General features: G+C 39.8%; 1 protein-coding gene across 40 annotated transcripts in view; it reads left to right on the plus strand.

Annotated features, from left to right (window-relative positions):
- The window catches only part of clasp2 (cytoplasmic linker associated protein 2), a 90,447-nt gene that overhangs the window by 42,216 nt on the left and 35,851 nt on the right, over positions 1–12,380 (plus strand). For 36 of the 40 annotated variants that reach the window (XM_030147220.1, XM_030147223.1, XM_030147219.1 and 33 more), the window contains 10 exons: positions 4,218–4,291; positions 4,402–4,494; positions 4,971–5,116; positions 7,537–7,672; positions 7,784–7,854; positions 7,987–8,046; positions 8,204–8,281; positions 8,464–8,631; positions 11,419–11,459; positions 11,813–11,965. In XM_030147220.1, the coding sequence (XP_030003080.1) occupies positions 4,218–4,291; positions 4,402–4,494; positions 4,971–5,116; positions 7,537–7,672; positions 7,784–7,854; positions 7,987–8,046; positions 8,204–8,281; positions 8,464–8,631; positions 11,419–11,459; positions 11,813–11,965 (1,020 nt within the window). The remainder of the gene's footprint in view (positions 1–4,217; positions 4,292–4,401; positions 4,495–4,970; positions 5,117–7,536; positions 7,673–7,783; positions 7,855–7,986; positions 8,047–8,203; positions 8,282–8,463; positions 8,632–11,418; positions 11,460–11,812; positions 11,966–12,380) is intronic. The other 4 variants (XM_030147243.1, XM_030147245.1, XM_030147249.1 and 1 more) reach the window with 1 other exon arrangement.

A 12,380-nucleotide genomic window follows, 5' to 3' on the forward strand; every position in this document is an offset into this window, starting at 1 on the left:
ATTGCTTGTAAATGGCCTCTGTCCTCTGTGTATTCACCTATCTGGGCCAAACACGTGTGAAAGAGATTTAATTTACTCTTTAACCCTCCAGTATCCCGTCCAGCAAGGCCCTTACTAAGCACCAAGTGTGCCTTTTTGGCACACTTGTGGAATAATGTCAAAAAATTTTTCATACAGTTTGTTTTTAATTCTCTTACACTTTTTTCTATTTCATCAACTTGAGCCGTAAATAAAAATACCAAGTACTCAATAATTGTCACAGTTTTCAACCCTTTAAATGCCGTGTTTGTATTGTAAACAAACCATTTTTTTGGATGCAAAAAACACAAAAAATAATTTTTTTTCAATACACTGCATAAAAAGTGGATCACATATTATTTGATTTTTGCAGTCTGGCATATGTCAATGATTAACTCCAATATTGGTTAATTTGCATTATTATTTTTGGCGCTAGGTTAAATGTTCAAAAACACTACCATCTGTGACCAAGTGTGCATAAAAAGCACACCTATAAATCAAACTATTAAATATTATATATTGATTTATTTTTCTGCTCTAATTTGATTTTATTTTTGTAAATCCAGGTCAGTCCTAATCATCATACATATCAAATAATCATTCACTTTAGATTTTTTTTTAACCTTTTAAACGATCTCTTTTCAGCATGATGTCACGACATTTTTTGATGCAAAAAACACAAGATATGTTTTTTTTGTTTTTTTTTTTTTCAAAATACTACATAAAAATTGGATTACATATTATTTGATTTTTGCAGCCTGGCATATGTCAATGATTAACAGCAACATTAACAACGTTAATAAATAAATTTAGACCCTCACTTCTCAAATGAAGCCCAGATATCAGTAAAAGCAGGATTTATGCCTTAATGGCTTTTGGATCAAAAACAGTGGTTATCTTGGAAGAAATAGTGCGTATTAGGCACACTTGGGAGACAGATGCTAGTCTGGTAATTTTCTTTTGTTTACAGTGTGCAAATTTTAGTTGGTGGCCAGAATTTTAAAGCTCATGCACAAATGAACAACTTTTGAATTCTAACCTTATTTAAATTGTGAAAAATAATATGAAGTTTTTTAACACGAAGTGCAAAATGTGCCTAAAAAGCGCACCGGAGGGTTAAAAGGAAAGTGTTCATAGTTAAACAGTAACGTTCTCTGATGGGTACTTGTAGCATATGACAGCAGTGTAAGGTCAGACGATGGGGAGTGGAAGTCCAGTCTACAGTGACTGATTTACTCCATCTCTGCAGAAATCTGATACCCTCTCATGTTTGCATCATCAGACTTATATCTGTGGTTAAGTTAGTGCTTGCTTTTGAAGTGAAGTATTTTAATCTTCTTGCTGAGAGAGCTTCCTCCCTATAAAGTCTCCACACTGCAGAAGGCATGTGTGTTGCGTTTCCTCCTCCTTGGTGTGTATTGATTTTCTCTCCATTGGATTGGAGCTGTGTTTCCATGATTGTGCAGTTGATGCCTGTTTCTGTCTCTGATTTGCCTTTGTCAGCAACACTAACATGTAGATGCCTTCACTCATTACATTCTCACACACTCACTGGTTGTAACACTCATGGCTACATGAGTGTTATGAGGTAAAACACACTGCCTAAGTCCTGGTATTTTGCTCTGTTAGGTGGAAACATCAGACAGTGATCTGTTGTCACACAGATCATTACAGTTCTATTGACTGAGCAGAGGGTGGTAGAAACTGAAGTCAAGGGCATTCTGAGAATTCTGAACAGATTGAAGACCTTGTGGTAGTTTAATTTTACTGAAATCGAAAATAACCAGCTTGAGTTTTTCCTCAGACATCTACTTTTTTTTTTAATCTAATTTTTGAGAGTGATTTCCATGATGGCAGAAATGGGAGGCTCCATAGTCCGCATTTGCATTTAGATGAAAGGACTCCCACACACTCTGGCAACACCCGACAACAGACAGAAGACCCATATTTCAGTTTGCACAATAATTGTCAGTATTAGAAGACTGCAAAGTCTTTTTCTAAGAGGTTGCTTATATAATGAAACAAACAGGATTGTGAACCACTCTACAAATCCACTCTGTGTTGCAACACATTATTCTGAATATTGCTTCTCATCTTCACTTCAATACACCTATTACATCACCTTACGGTCTCTACAATGGCGGAGTGGGAGGAATTGGGAGATTTGGGAGGATTCCTGATGGGCTGGCTCATGTCAATCTGAACTTTGGGCTGGTTGGATGGGAAAAATAATTTTGACACTTATCTGTCACTTCACTAATCTTCTTCTTGCATTCATTCTCCATTCAATGATGCATTCATTTTCCATTGATCTGACAGCACAGCCCCTATATCACAGTAGATTTGATGGATTCTACCATCTGAAGGAATTCTTCCCTCCCAAATGTTTAAGTTGGTTTGGCCCACAAGTCGCGTTTCTGAAGCAGTAGCACGAGTCAGTGGGTGGTGATGGAGGGCAGGAAGAGGCCAGGTGGAGCTGAAAAGGCCAGGTTAAAAAAAATGAAGCTCCTGAAGAGTTTAGTGTAAACTTGGTGGATTTACCTACCACCCCCACCCCCCCACATCCCAAAATTTGCTGGGATTCAAACCCTGGTCTTCCGCGTTGCAGTCGGAACCTGCTACCTCTTGGGCTGAATCTCCGTCAGCCAAAGGCTGACTTATCTGATTATCTTGGTACTTTTCGGGCTCTGACATTTATATTTAAGCTTCAGGGTTAATCCAGATTAAAGTGTATATTGTGTTGTGAAATATGACCGCAGTGCACAGTATGTTCTGTAAACAAAGCAAGCAGGAATATAACAATTCAGAGAAGGATATCATATAGTTATGTATATATAGCCCCCTCTTTCATTTTTTCTGGATCTGCCACTACCTAACAATAGACCACCTCTCTGTTAGGAAGAAACATGCAATTTTAAATTATTTAAAATTCAACTTATTGCTCCTGTACAAAGGTAAATACATTTTCATCTTTATCATATTTTTTTTTACCTTATAAATCTTTATCTGATTTAAATTTTAATTAATCATGTTGTTAAAGTGAAGTGTTTTCTGTTAACTTACCAACATATACCTGAACTTACAACCAATAAAAAGGCATTGTAAGAGCTAGCTGCTGTCATTTATTGAAATTCCTCCTCCATGGAAAAAGTGGGCCGGTTTGGGCATGAAACTGCTGGGCTGAAAAAGGGGCCCACTCTGCCCCTGGGTCTCTACTACACCTGTCCCACACTGACTTAAGCCCACAGTTCACTGAATGAACAGTGTTTTACATCCACAATACTCCATTTAAAGCCTCACTTCTTCAGGCATTAGATTTCTACCAAGACAAAGAAAATTAATATTTGCTGAGCTCATTTCTGTAATAAAATCAGTTTCTGTTTGGAGGCTGCTGTCAGCAGTTCAATTCAGTTTTTATTTATGTAGCACCAGTCATAATACATTTTTATCTCAACACAGTTGTCAAATTCAGTTCAGGGCCCTAGAAGTACTATAGAAACAGAACAGAAATGCCTCCAGATATCACTGAAGTATTTTCCTAATTATATGTTTCTAAATCCAGTTGTTATTGTATTGAAAAACTGTTGATGTTAACCTACAAGTTGCACCTTTAGGTTTGTAAAGAATCTTCAAAATCTGATTGCAAAGTTGAAATCAGATAGCAGTAAATAAGGATGAACATTAATGATTCTAATGGTAATAACTGCCGTATCTGCAGACCCTGAGCCATGCAATGTCAGGACATACAATGTGAATGTTTCCATGTCATTGTGGCTATAGAATGATTGTCAATGGTGAAGAAGGTGGCTTGCAGGACGAGCACTTCCGGAAGTTGTCCTATCACATTGCTTTAGGACATTTCTCCTCTCTGAACTGCTATGTCTGGCATATTAGCTTCCTACATCTTGTCTTTCTGTTTCCTTGTCCGCCTCCTCAGTGAGGCATTGTAGGAGGGGTGGTCCATAGAGCTTCAATCCCCCAGAGATGGTTGACTGACATGCCCATTAGTGTCAGGAAGTCCATTAACGACACACACTGTTTCAGCTGCGCACACAAAGTAGAGGTGTACTTCCAATCCTATGAATTAAACCAGCATCATAAAACCAGCAAGAGTCAAAGTCCTTAACAGCTGAAGACTGTATGTTTTCTATATCTAAATGAATGCATACACTCACATTTATCCTGTTCTGATTCTCCAGTATCCAAAGAAAGTGCTGGAGCAGTCGATGAAGAGGATTTCATTAGAGCCTTCACGGATGTCCCTACTGTGCAGGTAAAGAACACACAATACAAATATATTCCTACATTATTACACTGAGGCCACTCTGTCTGAGACATTTGCTGTCCCTTTTCTTCTATTTCTTTTATTCTGTTTCTACACAGATCTATTCAACACGGGATCTTGAGGACAACCTGAATAAAATCCGTGAAATCTGCTCTGATGACAAACACGACTGGGACCAGAGAGCCAATGCTGTGAGTGCACTCATATTTACCACTTTCCTTTAGTTGAATTGTACATATAGAGAGGATGTTTTCTGGCCCAAGAGCGATGTTTTTATCTGATTGTGATTTGTATCTGGGCGACACGATGGGGCAGTGGATAGCACTGGTGTCTTGGGTTTGATTCCAACATCAGTCACCTTTCTGTGTGGCATTTGCATGATGATCTCCCTGTGTCTGCATGGGTTCTCTCCAGGTACTCAGGCTTCCTCCCACCATCCAAAGACATGCAGTGATGGGTTAATCGGTTAATCTAAATTGCCCATAGGTGTGAATGTGAGAGTGATTGTTTGTCTCTATATGTCAGCCCTGTGATGAACTGGTGATATGTCCAGGGTGTACCCCACCTTCGCCCATAGGTAGCTGGGATAGGCTCCAGTGACCCTAGTGAGGATAAAGCGGGTTCAGAAAATGAATGAATGATTTGTATCTTTGTGATGTTTTTACAGCTAAAGAAAATCCGCTCATTGTTGGTAGCAGGAGCAGCCGGCTATGACTGTTTCTACCAGCACTTACGGCTACTAGACGGAGCCTTCAAACTGTCAGCTAAAGACCTGCGCTCTCAAGTGGTCCGAGAGGCCTGCATTACTGTGGCGTGAGTGTTAGCTGCTAATAGTGCTGAGGCTGAACAATGAATGTTATTGTGAGTCCATAGCATATATTCAGTGGTAACATCCAGCAGGTTACAACATGCAGTCCCCACAACAAAAGGAGGAAACCCCTAATTATGACCTGTGTTTTACCCACTTTGGATATAGTAGTTTAGAAGATATTAACTGTGACAGTAATACATGTTAACACTTAATGCACACACTATGAAACGGTACAAAAAAGAATAGGAAGACTGTTCAGAACTACCATAGAAACATGGTAGGACAATGTGGTGGACCGCTCTCTCTGTACAAATAAGGGACTCAATAGAAGGTAATGAAAACACAACAGGCTTTGGAACAGAGTCAAACCTCTAAAACTGATGTGAATCCACTAGGTGTTGCCCTTCCCATTAGCAATCTCAGCTTTTACTCTTTTCATCAGCCTCACCGAGTCTGTCATGTCTCCTCTCATCACCAAAAAAACACATGAATTTTCTTGTAAACAGATACTAAATACGTAATACTAAATACACAAATCTGTAAAATGTGTACAGTTCATCAGACACTAGTGGCTATGTTGTGTTTAGAAATTAACATAATATGTTCATCACATCGTCATGTTGTTTATTACTAGTGTAAATTGAGTTGGATTGAGCACTGTGACACAGTCTGCACAGATTGTTAATGTAATTGTAATTTGACACAACCTCTCATAATAACAAATGTCATTTGGGTTTGCATAAGCTCCTACACTGGATCACATTGGCAACACCAAAATTTGATCCAGCTCTTATATTGCACTTCTGCAGTTATATCAACTCATCCTTAATCCACTAAACTTGCCTTCTGTAATCGAGTCATCTGAAATTTTAGGTCTTAACATATCTTGTTACTTCTTTGACAGATACAACTTTGCATTAAGTGAAATTTTGCATTTAATTGTGTTCTTGGAAATTTTTGTATTGATTGTGCTTGTATCGACCAACATTGAGTCAACATCCACGAATCCTCACTGCAACTCAGACAGAATTTACTGGAGAACACCCTGCTAGTGTGTTGCATTGTCGTGTATTGGCTAATGAGGTGTCTCCTTAGCAAAAAAAGTAAGAAATAGTAATTTTGATGTGTAGCATAAAAGTGGTACCTTGACTTACGTGAATTTTCCGGGTTACGAGCCGTCGCTTAGTCGATTTTTTTTTTTTTTTTTTTTTTTTTTTTGCTTTGACCTGCAAGCCAAAATCCGAGTTATGAGGGAGCTTCAGATAGGCCGCTACTAGTTGTTGTAGCTGATAAAAAGAAAAATGGTGGAATGGTGATATTAGTTATTACAGATATTTTCTCCTTTTGCACAAAAAAGTCCAGTCCCTGTCCAGAGGGGAGGTGCTGAAACGCTTTGCTACATATTGGGAAGAGGTGATCCAGAATACGTCAAATACGTCTACATACATCAATATGCATTGGAGATAAGCTTGATACAAGTTACACATAAATTCAAAGCATGTTACTCGTAGGTTAGAAATAAGTTTTGGATACGGTAGACGTTGTCTCAATGTATTTTGAGTTATGGGGCTGGAATGGATTAATGGCATTTCAATTTATTTCAATGGAGAAAATTGATTTGATATATGAGCAAATTGAGTTACAAGTTCGGTCACAGAATGAATTAAACTTGTAAGTCAAGGTACCACTGTACTTCCACCTAATATGGGTAAAGACAAGTTCATCAAGGTCTGTTTCAAGAACAGTGGTCTTGAGAAAGTTGTAAAAGTCTTAAAGTTACTGTATTTCTGGACTATTGGCTGCACCTGACTATAAGCCGCACCTACACTTTATGCTGCCGTCTCCAACATCTCACCATTTATTCACTGATGATGCCAAGCTTACGTGCACCAGCTCTATTTCCTTCTTCGATAGCCGGATCGATCGTTAGCCCATGAAACATAAATTAGCTGCATCATTGTTTGAGCTGCGGGTTCACAGCATGAAAAATGTTGCGGCTTATAGACTGGAAATTACGGTAACTCCTGAAAACCTGCCTCTTATGTGCCTCTGTTATACAGGGGTTGGACAAAATAATGGAAACACCTAACATTGTGGCATCATAGAGGGTGTTTCCATTATTTTGTCCAACCCCTGTACATCAGAGTTTACACTGGGTTTTTACACGGGGGTACCACCCCCATTGAGAAACACTGGAAGAGTCCAACCCCTTGCATTTCGACAAGGGGGAATCTGCTGCATCTCCTTTGTACTAATAGCCAGTGAGTCTGTGATTTTATTGATTTTTTTTTTTTTTTTTTTTTTTTTTCCCTCCCGTCCTTTGCTTGCACTTCCCCGGGAGAATGTCCACCCCACTGGTTTAGAACCACTGACCTAAATCCTTCATACATGTTAAGATGAAATGTGTGTTTTTGTTTTATAGCCACCTGTCGTCAGTGTTGGGGAATAAATTTGACCATGGAGCAGAAGCCATCGTCCCTGTCCTTTTTAACCTCATCCCCAACTGTGCCAAAGTCATGGCCACCTCTGGCGTCTCGGCCATTCGCATCATCATTCGGGTGAGATCACCTCTCTTTATGATCAGTTTGATATTTTTTAAAGCCTACTGCTGTATGGTTATCAGACAGTCTTTTTTTCTATTGACCCTCTGCTTCCTCTTCTCCCTGTAGCACACTCATGTCCCCAGACTCATTCCCCTCATCACCAGTAACTGCACATCCAAGTCTGTAGCTGTCAGAAGGTGAGATGAATCAACCTTTCACAATGAGGTGCTAATGAACGTGTCTGAAGATGCCATTATTTAATAGCTTATAAAGTTGTGACAGGTAATGGTTTTTCAGTGATTAAACCAGTGAAAATATGTTCTCTCCAGGCGCTGCTACGATTTCTTGGACCTCCTTCTACAGGAATGGCAGACACACTCTCTAGAGAGGTAAAGATGAATTTCACTGTGGTGTTGCCATTAAAATGTGCCCAGCACTGCTGTGTCAGATTAAACAAAAGCACAAATTGAGACAAATTAGTGATATTTGAGAAGGCCTACAGTATTTATTCTACTGGTTCTAACTTTTGGTCTCTCTGGCTCCCAGGCACACAGCAGTTCTGGTTGAAAGCATCAAGAAGGGAATTCGAGATGCAGACTCTGAAGCCAGAGTGGAGGCCCGCAAGTAAGACTCACACAGGCATTTCTGAAAATTTCATTATGTGAAAGACGAGTGTTGTTAAATTATCTAACCACACTCTTTGTTTCCTCTCATGTTTTTTTCCATCCCTCTCACCTCCCTATTTTTCTCCTTATTCTCCCCGCTGTCTTTGTACTTTTTTTTCCTTCATTTTCTGCGTCCTTAAGGGCCTACTGGGGTCTGAGGAATCACTTTCCAGCCGAGGCCGATGCTCTCTATAACTCCTTGGAGTCATCGTACCAAAGGACCCTTCAGTCCTGCCTGAAGAGCTCTGGCAGCGTGGCCTCACTTCCACAGAGCGACCGCTCCTCATCGTCATCGCAGGAGAGCCTCAAGTAACTAACACTTAGCATTGATTCTCCAACATAATAACTTTATTTTTATAGCCTCTTGTCAAATCTTCCCTTACAATGTGCTGCCTAAATGAACACAAAACAAAACATTTAAACAGTAGTAATGACTAAAATGACAAAACAACTAAACACACAAAATAAGTAACAAAGAGTGTATTTGGAAAAAAATTTGAGAAGACCAAAGAATAAAAGTACAATTCACTGCAAAGTCTTAGTTGACCTTTAGCTTGTAGGATTCTAATGACCTATAAATATAGTAGTATGTGTACAGAATTAAACACACAAGAATTAATGAACAAGAATCAGTTGTTCTTGGTCCATCTTCAACTCTTTCATAAATCTTTGTTTTACATTCTTATAATATATTGAGTTGTCCGTTTTTACCTCCACCAGGAGGTATTGTGATCACTTTGCTTTGTGTGTTTGCGTGCGTGTTTGCTTGTTTGTTAGTGTCAAAAAGTTATGGATGGATTTTCATGAAATTTTCAGGAAATGTTGATACTGGCACGAGGAAGAAATGATTAAATTTTGGTGGTGATTGGGGTGGGGGAGCGGTGTTGATGTGATACAAATTTGGTCTTGCATAATAGAAAACTGCCAGTTAGGGTCGGTTGAATATGGCCAAAACTGTAACAGTCAGTATTGATAATTACCATGATAAATGTCAATTCATTATTTCTTTCAAGATTTAAAGGTTGGCTTTATCTGTAATGTGGGCAGGGCATAAAATTAACACCCGCCAAGGACCAATGGTGGGTAAAACAAAAACACGCACCCGCCAGTGGCCAATGGAAAATTTTTAATTGCATGTGAGTTTTTGTTTTCATTCATTCGACCCTTTTGGCCAGATCGTTGTAAACAGGTTGCTGACAGACTCAGACTTGTCTGACTCTGAGGCTGATGATGTGGTGATTACATGAGCCAGAATTTGCTACCCAACCTGGTGCGGTCATTTAGTGATCATCTAATTTCACCGTGGTTGATCCAAAGCCGGTTGGTTTTATTGTGAAGTGAGCTTCCCCTCTGTTTACATCCGACCACAGATGTCATTGAGCAGCATATATCAGAGATTTATTGATAGCATGCATTTTAGCCAAAAATAAACCCCTTAAAAGTGAGTTACTGTGTAGACAATGTGTTAAACAGGACTTTCCTGTTAAAGCTGTGAGACAGACATTTGACTCACTCTGTCAGTGTCAAAGGTAGCACTTTTGAATGTTTGTATTACATGATGATGCAGCAGTCACATTGAAATTAAATATAACCTTATAAAATAGCAATGATCTAATTTTATCTGGACATAACTGTGTTCTTTCAGTGATACTTAAGTTGGATTTTCATAATGAAAACGTATGGTAGTTATTTAAAATCAAATAAGTCATGATATTTTAATTTGGCCAGTGAAAAATATTTTTGGCTGGTAAATTTTTGGTAGTCACTAGCCAATGGCAGATGAGGTCTAACTTCAGCATAATTCTCTCTCTCTCTCTCTCTCTCTCTCTCTCTCTCTCTCTCTCTCTCTCTCTCTCTCTCTCTCTTTCTCCCCCCTCTTTTTTTTTCTGGACATGCATGTGAGCGTGCAGTGTTTGCATTATATCCTCAAATAAGCTTTTACAAAGGGTTTGAGGCTTGATAAAAATCCCTTGGTCTTGGGCTTGCATGTGCGATTCGTAACTCTACATTACTGTAAGGTTACCTCCAGGGGTTGAAAATAAATAACCAGGTTTTCAAGGTTGTTTATGTTTTGTTGACATGTAGGTGGTGTAATGGGTTGCTTAATTTTACTCCCTGTGGTTAGAAGTGTAATTCTGCTTTGTACATGTCTCAGTTCATTTTGTCATCGAGGAAAGCATAATTTGTTATTGTTTATGCTACGCCTTATGGTGGAAAAATCTGTCAACAGAGAACACAAAAGTCAAAGCTGATCTTAAGTATGAGTTTATTCACCCCTTGCAAGGAGGATCCCTCTCTAATGAAAGCACAAGGCTAAAGTGTAGGAGAAACAGGGGTAAGGAGGAGCACTGGCAGTAATTTCCCAGTTTCGGATAAATAAAGGACATCTATCTATCTATCTATCTATCTATCTATCTATCTATCTATCTATCTATCTATCTATCTATCTATCTATCTATCTATCTATCTATCTATCTGTCTATCTGTCTGTCTGTCTGTCTGTCTGTCTGTCTGTCTGTCTGTCTGTCTGTCTGTCTGTCTGTCTGTCTATACAAGACTACACTAATAAAAATCTTATCTTATATGGCATGACAGATATGATTCATACAGAAATGAAGGCAGAGAGAAAGTCAGTTGACAAGTGGTTTAAACATCCTGGAGCCATCATGAGATAGACAGGAGACACTCAGAGTCCCCCCGAGAACCACAAGATGTAAGATGGGGGGACCTCCGGTCATGAGCATCAGTGAGAGACAAAACAGTCCATGTTCTTCTACTGTACGATGGTCCAAGAAGGTACTGTGACATTAGATATGGATAGGGTAGGATGCTCTGTGCCATGTGTCGGCATGATCACAGAGAGAATAGAAGAAGTTTAAAGAGACGCACAAGTTATATAATGATAGGAATATGCCTAGTTAGATTGGAACGACACAAATGTCAGATATGAGCGGCCTAAGTGACCTGGGCCTGACAGTTACATAAATGACATATAATTTTGCCGCTACAGCCCCTGTCACATTATCATTCTGGTATTTATGTGTGATGTGATGACTGTTTGTTGAGTACTAACCTACTTTTCTTTGTCTTCTGTAGTCGGCCTCTAACATCTAAATGGTCAGCGGGTCCAGGGCGAGGTGAGTCATACACAAACATAAACACATACACACATGTAGAAGCAAATACAACACCCTGTAAACCATCACAGAGATATAATGTTACACCCAGTTTCTTCTGTGAAAGCACACACATACAATGCTACATCCATCATTACCCATCATTCACATCTGCCTGTGTCCGGTACAGCTACATCCTGTTTTGTTACGGCACATGTGTTATAGCGGCATTATGTGTTCGTACATGGCTGTTTTTGTGTATTTCTGTATCAATATGTTTGTGTAGTGTTGTGCCTGCATGTGTTGTGTACAGTATATGTCCCTTCATCACCTCCCATCCCTTCTCCAATACACTCCTCCTCCTCTCCGATCAGTCCCTGCGGGTTCAAAGGGTGGGGTGTCATCGACCTCCCTGCAGCGTTCCCGTAGCGACGTGGATGTAAATGCAGCGGCAGTCTCTAAACACCGGCACGTCGGACAAGCCGGGGGAGCGGGCCGTCTGCCCCCCGGCTCCTACTCTTCACTGGGTAAGGGCCCACCCCCTCAGTCAAGTTAGATGTGATGAGGAAGCTCCAGCATCAGGGAGGGAATGAAGATGTCCACTCAGAGGCAGAGGTAGTTTGGACACAGGAAGTTCAAGTCACACCCATTTAAACCAAGCGGTCCTTAAGGATGGATGTCCACACAAACACACTGACCTGGCTTTGCCTGGACTGGCCGGTCCTCTCCTCTCCTCTGCTGTTCTCTCCTGCTACCTGCTCATATGCCTGTTAAAACATCCAGTGCATGTTCAGTAGATGAATGTCATCTGTGTTGGTTTGTCATTCTCTGTTTCGGTGTTGCATGATTCTCTGTTAAACAGATATTCTCTTACTAATAAACTCTGTGCTCATGTCTTCTCTTGTTCCTCTTTTCATTTCTCCTTCTCTTTGTCTTTGTGCT

The sequence above is a fragment of the Sphaeramia orbicularis genome, chromosome 11 (assembly GCF_902148855.1).
Source record: "Sphaeramia orbicularis chromosome 11, fSphaOr1.1, whole genome shotgun sequence".
NCBI classification, from domain to species: domain Eukaryota; kingdom Metazoa; phylum Chordata; class Actinopteri; order Kurtiformes; family Apogonidae; genus Sphaeramia; species Sphaeramia orbicularis.